The sequence below is a fragment of the Gadus morhua genome, chromosome 12 (assembly GCF_902167405.1).
Source record: "Gadus morhua chromosome 12, gadMor3.0, whole genome shotgun sequence".
NCBI lineage: Eukaryota > Metazoa > Chordata > Actinopteri > Gadiformes > Gadidae > Gadus > Gadus morhua.
The window spans coordinates 30,658,546-30,677,103 of NC_044059.1; the positions used below are offsets into that span (position 1 = coordinate 30,658,546).

The window sequence follows — 18,558 nt, forward strand, 5'->3', positions numbered from 1 at the left end:
CAAATCAGAGCTCTAGTCAGAAAGGATGGGTGTGTAACTTTCACTGCTGTCTTCTAGGAACCATTACTGTAACTTAACCAGGAATGGACAGTGATGTACAATATCCACCATGTGACTTTGACCTTAACAACTTTAAAAGGAAGACACTACTGTAACGGTAACATGTGATACTATTACATAGTGCATGTCGGTGAGTACACTATTTCAAGTTGTCACGCTTACTTTACTTGCCAGGCCAGATCAAGTGTACCCATTAATATTTACACATAATTGCATCGTGTTCAAGCAAACGGCCATAAACATTTTGGTTCAAGCAGACACAGTCCCAAGTGGAATGCTACAGCAATATGTGGCTGGCTCCTACAGCTTTATTATTAGTTTACTGTTTTGGAGCAATACCTGCCCTTTGTATTCCTCCAGGCTCATTTATGTAGCATGCCCGCTGAAGTCTACTCTCACCCCAGGAAGGGTTAATGTCCCTGTTGACTGATGCCTCATGCTCTTCTTTCCTTTGACTCCTAGTGACACTAACCCCCCCCCCACCCCCCTGCACGTCAGCGTGCAGGCTTGTTTTGCACCAAACTGGACCATGTGCTCTTGGCCGGAGAAAGACTGCTCCCATGTTGCGTAATGTGCTACAGTCGGGCCTATGTAGCATGGGCTGAAGGTTGGAGGAGGGGCAGAGAGCAAAGAGTCACAAGACATTGATTCTGGCAAAACAAACCATACAAGGATTTGACTAGGATATCCTTGATAAACAATGGTTCATTATTGGCGAACAGCAGATCAAACGTTGCATGGTGCCCTGAGGTCTAGTCTTGGTTGGTATTGCATAACGGATTCTTATCATTGGGTGAGAGATACAGGTACAGGTTGATATAGTAAAGCAAATCAAAGTGTTATAGTCTGAATGTGTTTTTAATGTAAACTATGAAGACGAAGCAGGTTCGTCCCGTGATAAGCCTTCTGCTTTGGCGTCTGCCAGCTAACACAAAGCTTGTGACAAAACACAATGCTCGTACATCACTACTCCAGGACTTGTGTTTCATTATCACTGCTCCGAGAGCCCCCCCCCCAGCCTCCTAACCAGCCTGTGGAACGTGATCCTGCGGCCCGTCCGCCAGCCTGGAGACAGTAGCACACCACTGATGCTAACCATTCACTCAATCCCACCCTCATGTGTCCTGATCAGACAACTACTATGATGACGCATATGACATGCCCCTGTTTGATATGTTGACAATGTAACAGATGCATGAGATGGATGGTAAGGATTGTATTGATAAATCACTTTCCTGACGCACTCAGAAATGGGAGACAGTCCCTTTTTTTATGGAGTATCTTTATGCAGTACAATAAACTAAAAATATGTTTAACTACAGCTCATTTTGTTATCTTGTCCATATAAAATGATACAAAATCGAAAAATCTTTAAATTGAAAGTCTTTCAAATTTATTTTCACCTCTTGTTTTATAACATTTACAGGGTTGATACTTTTGTACTATATTGAGTCTGTCTTTCTTTTTTGACATTAAATAATACAATGTATTGACACAGAGAGAATATTCTTACTGATTACTAAAATGTGGAAAGGTTAAATATCCTTCCAATTGCATGGATGTTTTTTCAGGTTCAAATCGTGCATTGCACAAAGTCATAGTCACATTCACGCGTTAAGTGTCCAAACAATCGTATTGGCTATTGTATTTATAATAAAATATTATAGTTTAAATATATCTGAAATATCAGAGTTCGTCAATATGTATTCCAGTTACGTATTATTGTACAGAATAAGATGTAAAATGGTAGGAGCCACACATCCTTCTAGAACCTACGTCAACCCAGGCTCCTGCTGATTTTCAGCGCGGGAGGGGCTGGGGGCGGGCCCAGGGAGGATGGGCGGAGTCAAGAAGAGGTTATAAATAAGCGGCGCAGTGTGTTATTCCATCACCCCCAAGCACTTACGATCAGGCCTGTCCCGTCACCACCACCACCACCATCAGCTGCGGCTCTGAAGCAGTGGGTCAAAAACACACCGACACTGGAGCTGTGAACCTACCGACGGGGTAAGGTCGCTTCTGTTGCATCGGCGTCTGAAAGGATATCGCTAAGGAGCCGTAATAACGTGCCGTATTGTTAGTTAAAAAGGTTTCGGTAGCGAACTGTAGCGTTAGTCAAGGTCCAGTTATCGAGCCTTATTGTTAGTTAAGAAGGTTTAGGTAACGAGCCGTAGCGTTAGACGAGGTTCAGGCAACGAGCCGTTGCGTTAGGACGGGATTTAAAGAACCCTCCGTTCAGATGACGTCAGCTTTGTTTTGCCCTAGTCGCATTCGGGTCAACACATTACCAAACAATGCGTTTTGAACTAAAGGTTAAAAAAAAGTAACGCGGTCACTGCACCGCCTGTTATACCCATAGTGGAGCTGGGTTTCCACTGCACCACCTGGTATATCCACGGTGGAGGTGTAGTGGATCAGTCTGCTGCGCCACGGCTGACTAGTGTTAGCTGAGTGTTAGCTGAGCGTTAGCTGCTACACCGTCGGACTCCAATGCGTCTACTCTGGATCCTAAACCACCCGTTTTGTCTTTCAGGGCTCCCGGTTAAAGCACTTGAACCAGCGCAGTGTTATCACCGATCTGCCTGAACCGTTGGACCCACTCACCCACTGCAGCAGCCGTCCGCCGAACAGAAACATGGTGCAAAATAAAACCACAGAACTCACTGGATTCCATCGCTCTTTCAAGGTTGTTAAATAATTTCCAGAGAGAAGGGTTACGCCGCATGCCTAACATTTTGCCAGCCAAGATTTTAATTAAAAACGAATTTATATTTGTACCAAAAATACCTTTTGGTTATTGTTGTGAGCCAGTTCTTGTTGTTTGGCAATGTACCGCGGGTTTATTGTAGTTTAAGGTGAGAGTGCAAGCCTAGAAGTTTTTTGCTTAATCGCGAACACTTTTTCTGATCTTCCAGGGCCAAAATCCCTTTGAGTCAGATGACTTCACTAAAAATGGTTCTCATCTTGATCCATCATTCAATTTCGATTCCCCCCCAAGAAATGGTGAGTATTATATGGAGAATTATGACTAGTGCCAATTCAACATAACCACCATAGCTCAGCAGTGTCTACTGTGTACCAACTGGAAGGGTTTTGGAAGCAGACTGCATTTTTCATAAGAGATATTGGCCTTTGTCTGAACGCAACACGACCCTCTCAATGTTTAGACATACCCTCGAGTCAGCCCATCGACATCCCGGACGCCAAGAAGAGGAACAAGAAGAAGAAGCGTTGCCGAGCAACGGACAGTTTCTCCGGGCGCTTTGAGGGCAAGTTATTGTCCTTGAATTTCATTTATTGTGTTCTTCTTAGCAGCACAAATGAAGATTAGAAAGCAGACTCTAATCTGTTGTCGGTCTCCACAGATGTGTACGGGCTCCAGGAAGAGATCCTGGGAGAGGGCGCGTATGCACGGGTGCAGACCTGCATCAACCTGATCACCAATAAAGAATATGCAGTCAAGGTAGGCCCTTGGTTTTACTACATTTGCATAGTATAACAAACATTGCTTTTGTTCCCACTCTAAAGACGTCTTTACGGCTGTGACGGGGTTTCATATGCTTTGTTTTGTTTTGTAAAAACCGAGCGCCTCTGCTGGTCCACTCCTACATGCAGTTTTGCAGTCTCACTGCTGCTAGCAAACACTTCCTGTCACATGGCTTGCTCCAATCCGAGTGGCTCTTGGCCGGTATCCGCCCCTTCTCTTTTCTCATTGGCCACGGCAGCTTGAAGCAGGGGAACATTGTGTACAGGCAGCTGTGCCAAAACAACCCCCGTGTGTGAAGGGAGGGTTCTGGGTCCGGATGGGCCCTGAGTGTTTACACGGTTGTTCTCCTTCCTTTGTACGGGGCGGGGACTTTCAAGACGTTGGCCTCTGCACGTTTTGAGGGAGGGAATGGCATTGAGAAATCACTTTTTTTCTCTAGCTAGACCGCAAAAATGGGAGGAGTTTGCCTTCTGATGGAATGTTTCTCCATTAATCAGGTCGATCGGGTGTTCATAAACGGGATTGGTTTGTCACTTTTACACTTCAATAATGGTTAAATATCCCCCAGTAGCGTCATTCAAGGGTGGAAGTTTGGTGTGAAAGGCATATTTAAAAGAATTGGAGGTAGTGATCCCCCCAGGCTGTATTTGTTATTGGTTTCTTAGGCATGGATAGCTGGAGCCCTGTGATTGGCCGGTTAAGTGAGAGGGGGATAGAGGCGGTTGCTCAAGGTCGGCTAGGTCAGGTGGGGGCGGAGCCGGTTCTTGCCAGATGTCCGTGTGCACAAAAGGGATTCAAGTGTCGGTCTTCGGTTGTAAATGAGGACCTAGCAGGGAGCTTCTCCCAGAACCCCTCGTTTGTTTTTAGAAAGAGCAGATTGATTTCCGGAGCGGCAGAGTGAGGGGCACTGAGTTACTCCCCCCTCCGGACGCAGTGTTACAATGTAACCCCCCCCTCACTGAGTTACTCCCCCCTCCGGACGCAGTGTAACAATGTAACCCCCCCCCCCTCACTGCCAAAGCAGCGGGACAAAGCCACCGCGTCCACAGTGTTGTATCACAGGAGCGGTTCCCCGTCCATGTTTGCGTCGGCTCTGTTTTGCTGGCAGTTTGTTTACCCCGTAGGCCTTTTGTCCCGCTGAGGGCGGGGCCTCGTCTATTCGGCCAGGAGAAGGAGCTGATTGGCCCGCTTGTGCTGCTGACTCAGAGCGGAATAGTGGCGAGGCTTTGGGCTGGCGGAGGCCCTCGCCTCTGCACTAATCCTAGACACACAGTGGGCTATGCTCCAGGCGGCTTTCAATAGCAGCTGTAATCCAGCTAGCAGGAAGAGAAACAAGCATGCACTTCCATGCAGACAATAACCGGGGCTGGAAAATCCCGGCCCTTTGCCCTGGTGTCAGCAGTCACCCACCCTGCCGCCGTGGAGCACCCAGAGGATTAGACCCGGCTGCTATATCTGGAATATATTGTTGTCGTCAATGATTTGGATTTGCTGGTTAATTCCTCTTAAAATCTCACTTCAATTAGGAAGTTGGGATCTGGAGTGCAACAGGTATTTAGAATGTATATGCAAGCTATATATTAATGAGAGGAGGGGCTGGGCTGATGTCTGTTTGTACAGAAAGGAGGTTAAACCTACTTTTGCATTTGTTTCAAAGGTGCAGGATGATTTATCTGGGGGGCTCAGGGCCCTACTTCAATAAGACTGACCTGCTGGATCCCCTTTCTCCCTAGAAGGCTCTTGTCTCAACATTAATGTCTGCTCCCTCAGATCATCGAGAAGCGTCCAGGACACAGCCGGAGCCGGGTGTTCCGTGAGGTGGAGATGCTGTACCAGTGTCAGGGTCACCGGTAAGCTCTGCCACCACGTCTCAGTCCAGGACAGAACCGTCCTGGGAGTGCAGGGTTGTTGTACCATCATCATGTCTTATTATTCTTTATCTTCTTAAAGAAACATCCTGGAGCTGGTGGAGTTCTTTGAAGAGGAGGACAAATTCTACCTGGTGTTTGAGAAGCTGAGAGGAGGTTGGTACACACATCAGGCCCTGTGCTCATGCTTGCCTTTTAAACTTGGATGCAATGGCCCATGGTTGCACAACTTTGTTATTTACGACTGTTGGATGATCCAGTAAGAGTACAATGGAGAGTTTATGAAACCAGTAAAACCTCAATGGTCAACCTGCTTACTAATTGGATGCTTCCTTTCTTTCGAAGGGTCTGTCCTGGCTCAGATCCACAAGAGAAGGCACTTCAGTGAGCAGGAAGCCAGCGTTGTAGTGCAGGACATTGCTAGCGCTCTGGATTTCCTGCATAACAAAGGTAATCTATTTTTCATATAGGACTACCAGGCCAATTCATAAAGAGCTGCCAACACCTGATGTCTAATGCAGCAGCGTCCCTTCCTCACAGGCATGGCCCACAGGGACCTGAAGCCAGAGAACATCCTGTGTGAGCACGCTGATAAGGTGAGCTCTGGGCTGTTGCGCCATAGTCAAACGCATTATCACAAGTTCAGGAATGGCAATATTGTGGAATAGCAGGATAAGAATATCTATCAGTCTATCACCCTCAGTGACATGGTATTCATATAAACCATTAATATCCTTAATGCTTCTGCCATGGCCAGATCTCCCCAGTCAAGATCTGTGACTTTGACCTGGGAAGTGGAATCAAGCTGAACAGCGACAGCTCGCCCATCTCCACCCCGGAGCTCCTGACTCCTGTGAGTATGCATGCTTATGGTCTTTAACTTATCTTTGAACTGTTTGCATGCAAGCTTCTGGTCTCTAACTTCACACTAGGGTTTTTATAAACTCATCCCTTTTAATAAACTTGTACATTAAAGGGAAAGTGTCTGAGGAAGAGTGTGGAATGGTACTCCTGCCTCAAGGTGGTGTTCTGTTTCCTCATCCATGGTGAACAGCAGATTGCTTATTGGATACTGTTATTGGCGTCATGGTCTAGCAGTACAGGTGTAGGACTTAACCGTCACACCTGTTTTCTTTGAAGTAACGTAGTCTAAAGAATAACCGCTGTAATGGGCAGGTTGTGCTGTGCATCGCAGCCCATGTGCTCATCAACCACACTGGGGTAGATGCCAGTCCAATGTCAACATCCTGTTAAAAGGACAGGTTGAAAAAGGCTGAGCGATTTAGGTGAGCAGAGAATGGCTGTATAACCCTCTGAATTAGGTGGGCAGAGAATGACTGTTACCCTCTGAATAAGGTGGGCAGAGAATGACTGTAACCCTCTGAATAAGGTGGGCAGAGAATGACTGTAACCCTCTGAATAATGTGGGCAGAGAATGACTGTAACCCTGTGAATAAGGTGGGCAGAGAGTGACTGTAACCCTCTGAATAAGGTGGGCAGAGAGTGACTGTAACCCTCTGAATAAGGTGGGCAGAGAGTGACTGTAACCCTCTGAATAAGGTGGGCAGAGAGTGACTGTAACCCTGTGAATAAGGTGGGCAGAGAGTGACTGTAACCCTCTGAATAAGGTGGGCAGAGTGACTGTAACCCTCTGAATAAGGTGGGCAGAGAGTGACTGTAACCCTGTGAATAAGGTGGGCAGAGTGACTGTAACCCTCTGAATAAGGTGGGCAGAGAGTGACTGTAACCCTCTGAATAAGGTGGGCAGAGAGTGACTGTAACCCTCTGAATAAGGTGGGCAGAGAGTGACTGTAACCCTCTGAATAAGGTGGGCAGAGAGTGACTGTAACCCTCTGAATAAGGTGGGTAACGTTGATCTGGCTGGTTGTTCTGGGTGATGGGGAGCAGGTGATATGATGACTTAAAGCTCTAGGGTGCAGGCCCTGGATGGTCACCATTCTCTAAGCTAGTAGCTGCCAGGATCCCAATCGTGTTGGGGAAACTTTAATGGTTTTGTAACATGGAATGCTATGAAGAGTTTCAAAGTCACTGGTCAGTCCCTTTGTGTTCATGTTATGGCTAGGAGATTTACCACTTCCACCCATCCCACAAAACCTGCAGAAACTAGGTTCAACATTCCATGAGAACCCGGATATGTTATAAAGGAACATTCTACCCCATCACAAGGCCATGTCCTCATGAGGAAGTAACAGACCCTTAAGTTGGAACATTAAAGACCAGATAAATATACCTAGACCCCTCCACATGCACTATCCACAATTGGAGGTTTAAAATAATACTATCTCATCTCATCATGCTCTCTGCCCATAGTTCTCTCCACCAACTAGCCCCGGCCAAACTTGTGAAAGTCTTCCCTTTGTGTTCTCTATACAAAGGGAATGCAGGCTTGTTCTAGCGCCGTAGCCTGTGCCCATTACCTAGCAACTGCTCTGTGATTGGCTACAGCAGCAGGAGGGGATAAGGGGAGGAGTCAACGGCCAGCCGAAGCCTGCACATGCGCCTGTTCTTGTTTTCGTGGCCATGATCACATGCACTCTTATCAGATCCTCCTCGGCCGAGATCACTGCCCCTCTGGCCCCTCTGGCCCCTGGCCCATGTCCCTCTGGCCCCTGGCCCCCTACCCCTCTGCCCCTCTGGCCCCTGGCCCTCTGGCCCCTGCCCCCCTGGCCCCTGCCCCCCTACCCCTCTGGCCCCTGGCCCCTGCCCCTGCCCCTCTGGCCCATGTCCCCCTGGCCCCTGCCCCCCTACCCCCCTACCCCTCTGTCCCTCTGCCCCCTGGCCCTCTGGCCCCTGGCCCCCTACCCCTCTGTCCCTCTGCCCCCTGGCCCTCTGGCCCCTGCCCCCCTGGCCCCTGGCTTTGCATTCCAGCCCTCCGCTGTCCAGCCCTGCTGAGGATCGCTCTGCTCGGCCTCCTCCCCACCGACCACGTGGTTCAGCTTTATGGGCTAGGAATGCTTGGGTCGGGGGTCTGTGGGTGGTGGAGGTTCAGCAGAGCGCAGCCTTTTGCTGGATCTCATCAGAAGCTGCAGCTGAAGGTGGTCCGTCTGTCAGCAGGCCTGCTCCTAGTCTGATTTGAGTCTCCAGGGTTACTGAGGCCATGCGTCACACATCAAGTGGAGCAGCCCAGACTTGTTGTTGTTTACCGTGCAGTAACTGCACCCAATATACATGTGAGGTTAAACTCCTGTTTGATAAGACCAGAATCTAAAGCCCTGGCCTCTTTAGCCCTTATCAGGGACCTTGGGAGGCATTCATAGCGGGCTATCTCTAACTGACTTGTGTTTATCGGGATCGGCCCCTTTATGTCAAACCACCACATGGGGGTGCCTAGATAGGCACTGCCTTGATATCGTGTCGCTATCAACCTGCCCGGTCGGTTGTATTATGATGGGCGGTGGTGGCAGTTGAAGGGTTTTATGAGCAGTTTGACCTGTCTCTGTGTGGGGGGGGGAGGGGGGGGTGGTCTGTGGTGGCTCCCCCCAGCCACAGTGGAGACGTGGGGGTTGGGCTTCTTGCTCTTCGACAGAGGAGGCTTTGTCTGTCGAGATTCCTTTAGTGCAGAAGTGTATTGCATAAGGCTGTGGGAGGAGCCGGTGGACGAGGTTCAGCTCAGAGCTTCTCTCTGTAAACATGCTCTCGCTCTCTCAGAAGGAAGCCTTTAGGCCCTGAGCTACTTTTATTGTCTTCCCCAGACGATTGTTTGTATACTAATGATGTTAAACCCCAAACAAGGTTGTATTTAATACAGTTCTAGGAAGCGCCATTTTGACTATAATTCAACATGGATTTGGAACAATATCTTACCTTTTTACTAAGAAATGGTTAGATGCATTCCTAATACACATGCAGTGTGGCAACGCATTTTACGGCATGAGGCCTTTATGAAAATATGATTTTTATAGTTGGATAACCCTGAAGTAAAATGGAGAAAATACTTTTACATTTGCGCCTTGCTGAACTTCTAGCCCACTCCCCTTATGAGACCCCTCCCCTTATGAGACTCCGCCCACTCCCCTTATGAGACTCCTCCCCTTATGCGAGCCCCGTTGTGCAGAAGGAGCACTCTGCTGGGGCCAATCCCCCCCTTGTAGTGAAGCAGGGGACATTCTGCCCTCCTCCCATGGAGCCCAGCGGTCACAATGAGCAGCTGCCTCTCCCTGCCACCCGCTGCAGCCTGTATGAATAATGGAGCCTGGGCCTGCAGTGTGGGAGGGGGGCTCTGAACAGATCCTTCCACTGTGGTCTGCCCCCCCCCCGTTGAACTGCCTGGGTCCTAGGCTCCAACTGCAGCTGACGGCCCAGTCTGCAGAACCACCGTGTAGCTTCCACAGGCGGAGCCTTGTCTGGGCCTGAAGGCCTGAGGGCCTTCCTCTCCCTGGGAGCACATGAGGGATCAGCTGCTAGAGTCCCAGTGTCCCTCAGCTGCTGCATTGTCCTGCAGGCCTTTCTGAGGCACAGCAGCCCGGCTGTGTGTCAGCTGCTGTTGTTTCTGGGCCTGCTCAGGGCTCACGCTCTTCCTCTGTGTTGTGACAGTGCGGCTCAGCAGAGTACATGGCCCCAGAGGTGGTGGAGGCCTTCAGTGAGGAGGCCACCATCTACGACAAGCGCTGTGACCTGTGGAGTCTGGGCGTGATCCTCTACATCATGCTGAGTGGCTACCCGCCCTTCGTGGGGCGTTGTGGGGGTGGATGTGGCTGGGAGCTGGGAGAGCCCTGCCACACCTGTCAGGTACGACCACCGGTCCGGCTTTCTATTGAGACCTGAGCCCCCGCCTCGGGTTAAACCTGATCTTAACGGGCCAACTGTAGCCTAACCACCGATGCGTTTATTTGTTTTTCAGAACACCTTATTTGAGAGCATCCAGGAGGGAATTTACGCGTTTCCTGAGAAAGACTGGGCTCGTATATCTTCAAGTGCCAAAGACCTCATTTCCAAACTTCTGGTGCGGGATGCCAAAAACCGCCTGAGTGCCGGCCAGGTGCTGCGGCACCCCTGGGTGCAAGGGGTAGGTCCTCTGAGCCCTGACGGGTGGGGGGGGGGGGGGGGGGGGGATGAAGCCAGTGTCTAACCACGTCCTGACCTTGGTTTTACAGGGAGCCTCTGACACTCTGCCTACATCCATCTTGCATCAAAGGTAAGATCTTTGTTGGCTAAGAAAATGTCTGATCTTTTCACTTTAATAATCTATTGGTGTTCTCATTTCTTCTTCTCTTCTCATTCCACCGTCTGTGTTCTCTCCTCATTCCACCGTCTGTGTTCTCTCCTCATTCCACCGTCTGTGTTCTCTTCTCATTCCACCGTCTGTGTTCTCTTCTCATTCCACCGTCTGTGTTCTCTTCTCATTCCACCGTCTGTGTTCTCTTCTCATTCCACCGTCTGTGTTCTCTTCTCATTCCACCGTCTGTGTTCTCTTCTCATTCCACCGTCTGTGTTCTCTTCTCATTCCACCGTCTGTGTTCTCATTCCACCGTCTGTGTTCTCATTCCACCGTCTGTGTTCTCATTCCACCGTCTGTGTTCTCTTCTCATTCCACCGTCTGTGTTCTCATTCCACCGTCTGTGTTCTCATTCCACCGTCTGTGTTCTCTTCTCATTCCACCGTCTGTGTTCTCATTCCACCGTCTGTGTTCTCATTCCACCGTCTGTGTTCTCATTCCACCGTCTGTGTTCTCTTCTCATTCCACCGTCTGTGTTCTCATTCCACCGTCTGTGTTCTCATTCCACCGTCTGTGTTCTCATTCCACCGTCTGTGTTCTCTCCTCATTCCGTTGACCCGTTTATCTTCTGCTCGTCAGGAACAGCAGAGCGCGGGGCCTGACGTTCTTCGCCGGCCAGGCCATGGCTGTGAACCGGCAGCTAGCGGAGCAGGATGGCATGGAGGAGGAGGAGCAGCAGGAGGTCCCGCTGGTCATCACAGCCAGCGGCTCCTCCATGCCCCTCTTCCCTCCGTCCAACTCTAAACTGGGGCGCCGCAGGCAGAAGGACAGCGGGCCCCAGGCCGGGCCCCAGACGGGGCCCGTCTCCGCAGCAGAGCTCCGGCAGCTCCTGGCGCCGCTCGTCATCATGGGAGACTGTGCCTGACGCCTGCCGCCCTCTGAAGACCCCTGGTGTATGATCCTCCCCCTGAAGAGCCCCCCCAGAAGAGCCCCCCCTGTGGTACCTTTAGCTGTTCAGGTCTTGCTGTACATGAGGACTGTTGCCCCTAGCTCTTCTCAAAATGCCTTCTGCTTTTCGGCAGCACACAGAAAAAAAGCACATCCTCCCGGGGCGAGCCCAAGGTAGAGCCATGTTATTATAACATGAACCATGTTCTACCTGTTGGTGTAACATGAACCATGTTCTACCTAACACGGTTCATGTTATTATACCATGAACCGTGTTCTACCTGTGGGTGGAACACGGTTCGTGTTATAATAACTTGTTCTACCTGTGGGTGTTCTACCTGTGGGTGTGCGTGCCCAGCCTGCCGTGGAGGGCGGCTCCATGTTTGGGTTGAAGTAAAGTAGGTGTTGTTTTGAGTTGGTTTTATTTTTTTCATACACTTCAGGAGCAATTTAAACTAATTTCTTTCCAACCAAGACACCAAAGGACAACCTGTTGTGCTGCTTCCACATGTTACAACTGGATCCACTGTGAATTAAGTTATCGGGAATGTTCTCTAGCCTGTATGTATACGCAGAGGTGGCCCGAGTGCACATGCGTACAGGCTTATATGCAATATGTAAGATGAAGGCTCTTTTGTCCAGAAGGGGTTCCATGTTAGAGCTTGAAGGGCTATACTCCACACTGTCCCTGCCTGGTGCAGTCTGTCGGGGGCTGGCTCCTTAGTCTATTCTTTAATCATATCAAACTTCAATTCTAGCGCTGGAAGTGTTAAGTCTTGGTGATTTTCATTTAATTGACCATGTGAAGTCTGAATTAGTTTTCCGAGGCTGGATGTAAAAGTTGAAGACCTATTTTAGGCATTTTCTTATCGAGAAGCAGTATGGAAAAGACGGCGTGAACGTGTCCCACTGCACGATGGTCTGATGCACTGTGGGCAGAGTGGTTCCATACCAATGACCAGCTGTGGAAAATCATCTCTGTTGTGACGGTTTGAAGTCTGATCCCATGTGGCTGCTGGGAGCCTGATTACTGGGGCTCATCGAAGGCTTCCACACAGACGGTGGTGAATAATTGATGCTTAAGGTAGACATTATCGGTGGACTTGTTTGATCTTCGATTGGTTAAATGAATGGATGAAGCCTTGCAGAAGAAGTCACTGGTTGAGGGTTCAAAGCGGTCTGGGGGAGTCCGTCTGTCCAGCCAGCCTCGATGCGCTGCTGAACCAGGCAGTGCAGTCCAACTACCAGCAGCCACTCTGTCACGTACTAAACCACCAAGCAGTTTTACTTCTCTGGAATTCCTTAAGTGTCCATGTTTTGATACGTTGCCATAAACAAGACTCCTTGTGCGATGGCCGACCGATTACCTCGCTTTGTTTTTCTTCCTCTCCAGTTGTTGCGTAACTGCAGGTGATGTCTGCCTGTTCGATTCTTCTTTGTATTCTCCTCTCCACAAACCAGTCAGTATAGCTGTGCTTCAGACCCCCACTAGAGGCAGGAGGGAAGCTGTTTTCAGGGTCTCTTTCCGGGGTTTAGCCGTTTGTCCTTTCTGACGTTGGCGCATCTCAAGCCTTTTGTTTATGCCATGGATACAGCTTCACCGCAAATTATTAAATTAATAGGATATGAGGTTATATATTTTTGTTGGTATAACTAAATTAAAATGGAAAGACATTCCAGGAAAATCCAAAAGTACGAAGTCTTCCAAGGTTGTAGAGCTGTATTGATAAGCTTACTTTTGTTTTTCATGTTTAGAGGCTGGCTGCCACCCTCCTTTGGGGTGGCCGTGATGCTTCCTCTCCATGGTGTTTCTCGTGCAGGTGCTGCCGTGATGCTTCGTCTCCATGGTGTTTCTCGTGCAGGTGCTGTCCATGGTCAGGTCGGACGCGAGTTCTTTACTCTTCTTCAAAATATTTTATTTTTTTGCGTTTGGTTTCTGAAAGGTCTGAGTTCTGGGGTCCGAGGGAACGACGAGTTGAGGTCTTCTGGAGCGCCGCATGCCCAGGGAAGGCTTTTGATTTTATTTTTATATCCTTTTTTTGTTGTATCTTCTTGTATGCCAACATGTTGGCCATCAGTTTGTTCAGAATAAGGTTGATTCTTTCCGACTCGTGTCATGGGGTTGCCAGACGCTGTGGTCAGCCACCAAAGAGGAGCCGTCAGGCTGAGATGGGCCCTAACCCTAAGGCCCACCTGGGATACATGGAACCCGTCTGTCCTTGTATGTGGCAGCCCTGCTGTGTGCGGTTCTGTTGTGGTGTCACTGGACCCATTGTGCTGATAACAGGACACTGATTGTAATACTTTGGGGGGGGGGGGGGGTCTTTGTGCATCATTACGGGGTGTTATGTCTTATAGTAAGACTTACTTGAATTTGTGTTTGCAGTCGCAGTACTTTGCAACCAATAAATCTCTAAAGAAAATGCGTTAGGGTGATTAAGGTAATCTATGGGTATACCCACACTATTCAGTATTTCTGCCTTTCTCTTCCCTTGATTGAAAAGTTTCTATCTACATTTTCAGGTTTCTGATTCTCAGAAATGCACACTAGTCAGCCATACTCCGATATCCTTTTTTGGTTATTGGAGTTTTTGTTGGTCTTGACCATTTCTACTTGGCGGTAATTTGCAGTAACTTTGGACTGCCTTTTATTGAGTAGAGGGTAACATTATCCATTCAGCTCATAGTGTTTATATATACTTTTTTTTTTTTATAACAAAACGGTCAATTATGACCTCCACAATTTGAATGTAGCCCAAAGGCTTACCAACAGCGATAAATTGTTCTGACATTTGAGTCGGACAAGCAGAGGTCCAATGAATATTTCTCCTTTTCCTTTTTGGATGTGATCTGATCGACCCAGAGCCCATAAATCACTTAAAGATAATGTAAATACATCCTCTGAATAGAAATAACATTTTGATTCGAAATAAGCACTTTACTCTACCATGCGAATGATTGCAGTTCACTCGAAGCAACATTTGACTGTTGCTACAGAATTTTGTATCGTTTTCTACAAAAAATGCAATAAAAATGCTTTGAACCACGTTTCGTTTGTTTTATCTTGGATCCAAAGGCAGAAAATTTCCCAGATTGCTTCAGATTCAGTGACTTGCATCAACTAAACATAACATAAACAACGACTAGCCAATTTCATGACACAATCACAAAGACGACCGCTGTTAATGCTCCGAAAACGGAAATCACGTCAAAAGTGCTACTCGGAAGGCTGGCGTCAGAGGATCCAGGAAGAAATAAGTGAGGTAAGGAAAGTGTCGAATGTCAAAGGGATCTGAAGGGGTGATTGGTGGCAAACGTAAACCACTAACCCTAGCCCAGAGGAAGCAGAGCCCGGACGTCGCCACCCAAAAGTAGGCTTGCGTTTCCTCGTCAGGGGGGTGGGGCCCGACGGACTGATGCAACCCGCCGTAAGCTCTGTCCCGACTCCCGTTCCTCCGGACTGATGGTCTCAGGCTAAATGCAAACTGGGCGTGGGGGGCATATAAAGAAGAGTTACAAGGGAGTTTCCTCTTAGTCTACAAATGGCTTGCATCTCATACGATATATTTAAACACGACCTGATACTCCTGGTATGCATGCCCAACTTGTTCTGCAGGCCACAAACATATAAAAGACAGCAATAAGAATGATGCACGGCCACAGAATGATCACTAACTTAAACGCCACAATAATTGAATGTTGAATGACTCAATATCATGTTGCGTTGTCTAGGGCATGAGTCGCCCCCACAGATCGTAAAAGATTTGTTCTCCTGTTTCGATGCGACGGATAACCACCGAATCAATAGAGGAACGCAAGTCTTCACTTTAGGCTACAATAAAGATACATGTCGCTCCTTTGGATCTTCAGCGCCGCCTGCTGGTGGAACGCTGGACTGTCTTGAGTCATAACAGCACTACTGGTCGTCGCAGGGACCGTTTATTTATAGGGCGCCATAACCATTCATAGCGCTTCAAAGAGGAAGAAAACACATTTCACAAGAATTAAAGATCATTAAATGGAATTCATACATTATTATACAATGTATTTGTTTAGGATAAATGTGTCATTGACATTGGAATGATCAATTATCTGAGCCTCCAAAGCTAAAGGACTTCAACTTAAATAACAGCATTATCAAATTATGTGATACAACAAATTGATACTTGAATACTGCAAGTGTAGCAAAGCTGTAAGAATTGCAGTGGACGTCCCCCCTGGATGTTGATCACGGCAATAATTTGGCTCAGTCATTGCAATGCCGGTAGTCCCGGGGTTGCTGGTGTGAGACCGGCAGTGTGTGGTTCTGACGTGACTCCTATTTAAAAGGTATAAAGGTGTGTGAAGCAGAGCGCTGGTGAACGCGCCGCCTACCCTGAGCCTCATGTGATCCTTTGGACGGCGCCACGGGGTGAGACTCTCACTGACGTTCAGGAGACGTCAGTGGACGAAGTCCAGGACTGGGAGAGTCAATATTGCTTCAGCCGCTAGGGCTCAGGGCCACACGGCCCTAACCACCTGCCCTGTAGGCCTTCTGGGAAAGATTGTGAACACACCAGAGGCTCCTGGAAGCTCCCCGCTTCAAGTTTGCGTTTGTGTGCGTGTGTTGGTATTTTATCCTGAAAGAAAACATTAGGATATAGTCATTTACATTTTGCCTTGGAAGGGAAAAGAGAAAAAGGAACAGCTGTCGATTTACGGAATGATAACGGACCCAAAGTGTACAAAGCGGTTGGCTTTAATATCTGTGTAAAGTTAGCTATTTACTTTTACTTTGTTCACGGACCCTTCAAGGAGAATATTGCTTTATGTTACAGCAACAAACTCTTTGACAAACTCATAAGAGAACACCGCTTCTATCAAGGGCTCTATCCTGATCTCTAGGGACGGGACAAGGAATTGCAGCCGAACAGTATCACGATGTTCAAAACGTCATTGAGATAGGATCTTAGAACTCTGTGGGAAAGCAAGGACAGGCGGACATTCTTCACTAGAAAAGGGAATAATTATTTATTGATACAAATGAAACTGACTGATTGAAGTGCTGTGTTGTACTGTGGGTCACATCGCTTATACAAGTATCCTATTCAGAGTAGACAGTGTGGGATTCTCGAACATGCATAGGCAGTTATTTCATAACTCTACAGATTTCCGAGTCTCCTAAAAGTTCGTCCTTTGTAGGCTACAGAGAATGTAGGCTACATCTCGAGTTCTACTTTCTACTGCTAACAGTGGCATTGTTCACTATAGCACAGTCACCACGGATAATAATTAATATCTGAGCTTTCATTATATTTTCATTGCAGTTGTAGTTTTTATCACCATTATAATTTTTTATTAAATATAGTTTTTTGATCACATAATTAGCCTACTATTTCACTCTAGTTTTGACTTCTGTGATGCTGTACAAAGTGAAATTCCCAGGTTTGGGATGAATATAGTTTAACTGTTTTTTTATCATTCCGACCAGCCCTGAGCAGAATTCTGAGTTCCTGAATTTGAGTCCGTTTTTCTGAATACATGTTTTTGCTTGTTTTCATACATCTTGGTTAAAGTACTGGGTTTCCTATCATTCATAATCGTTTCATCTTCTGTACGTGTGTGAACAAACAATGTGGATGAGCCAACTTGCCTGGTCCTGGCGTTGCTCATCTGCTACGCGAGAACTTGAAGACGCCCGCAGAAGAGGAAGCGAGTGATCAGAGGCGGTTTTTTTATACCAGTTTCTCACTGGGCTAGACCAGAAAGCATTTCAAAGCAATATGAATTAAAGTGCCATTTATAATCAATGCGTGAGTTTTGATATTTTATCTTTATTTATTTTCTATCTCAACTTGGATGATGACCTTAGGGTAGGCTACTTTTACGCTGCATTATTTAGTTGATAATAATTGCACTGTTTTTAAATGAATGAGTCATTCTGTACATCCTTCCATTTAGGCCCTATTCATTAAAGAGTGCTAAAAGAGAAAAGTGTCAATCAATCAACTTTTATATTTGGTCATTTTAGGGCATTCCCGAAATAACAAATAAACACAGGTGGAACAATTACATTAGTGGACAGGCTCATGGAATCCATGGCGTTACTTAGCCGTTGAGAACGAATACACTCAACTATTCAACTCTCACTTAATGTTCATAAAAAACAAGTTAAATGCTCCATAGGAGAACAAAGCAAGGTGACAATGGCCGAGCTATAAAGGTGCAGAACATAAACTTTTGGGCACCAGCTGAAGTCTGGTGGTTGGGCTGACAGTGGAGGAGTAGTAGCGGGGTAACTGTTGAGTTTCAAAATAAACATTAGGTCTACTTAATTACTTTAATCAATACAGTCCATATGCTGATAATAGTGTAGAATTTGATTTCTGAAATTATCCTATGGCAGGAAGGTTAGCAACTTTTAAAGGATTTTATTTTTCAATCATTATCCACATTTTGCTCAATTTATGAAGAATCTTTATTTGCAATTGACTTATCTTGCTAAATTAAAAAGAGAAGCCTTGAAAGCAATCTATGGAACTTCTTTAAAGGTTTAATTGATGGTAATTTCTCATTGGTGCTTGCTAATTGCATCACATGTTTAGCGGTGAACATAAGCGCGGCTCGTTTCACTTTGGGGGGTTCGGCTGAACTGCTGAAGGTAGGTCATTATTCTCAATGTTTCAAAAATGAAAGGCTTTAATTTCAAGGCTTTACATGCAGGAAATAGTTGAAACCTGCACTATACTGACTGGCCAACTGTTACATCCTCATAACAAACTGCTTTAGAAAAACATGAATGGATAACCCTAACCCTAACCGCATGGGTTCCGTGATTTTAGCTAAATAGATGACCTCATTTTAGCTAAAGTCCTAGCTACACGGAAAGTTTAGGTTTAAGACAGCATAACCAACTTTTCAAGTTAATATTTGTTTATCTTTTTGACAGTTTTTGGGACTGCTTAATTGTTGACTAATCTGCCACTAGTGAACCCTGGCCTCGGCCGTCAGCTCCGCAGCCCTGAAGGCCCGTGGTCGGA

At 47.1% G+C, this 18,558-nt stretch overlaps 2 protein-coding genes across 2 annotated transcripts in view; one reads left to right on the top strand and one right to left on the bottom strand.

Moving 5' to 3' along the window:
* myo1f (myosin IF) overlaps positions 1–18,558 on the bottom strand; it is a 308,989-nt gene that overhangs the window by 31,792 nt on the left and 258,639 nt on the right.
* mknk2b (MAPK interacting serine/threonine kinase 2b) lies at positions 1,927–14,587 on the top strand. Its single transcript, XM_030373368.1, has 14 exons — positions 1,927–2,067; positions 2,594–2,746; positions 2,976–3,063; positions 3,228–3,329; positions 3,426–3,523; positions 5,318–5,397; positions 5,498–5,571; positions 5,761–5,865; positions 5,956–6,011; positions 6,173–6,268; positions 9,970–10,164; positions 10,277–10,441; positions 10,530–10,570; positions 11,231–14,587. The coding sequence occupies exons 2-14, from the start codon at positions 2,696–2,698 to the stop codon at positions 11,514–11,516; spliced, it is 1,437 nt and encodes a 478-aa protein (XP_030229228.1). The 5' UTR covers positions 1,927–2,067; positions 2,594–2,695; the 3' UTR covers positions 11,517–14,587.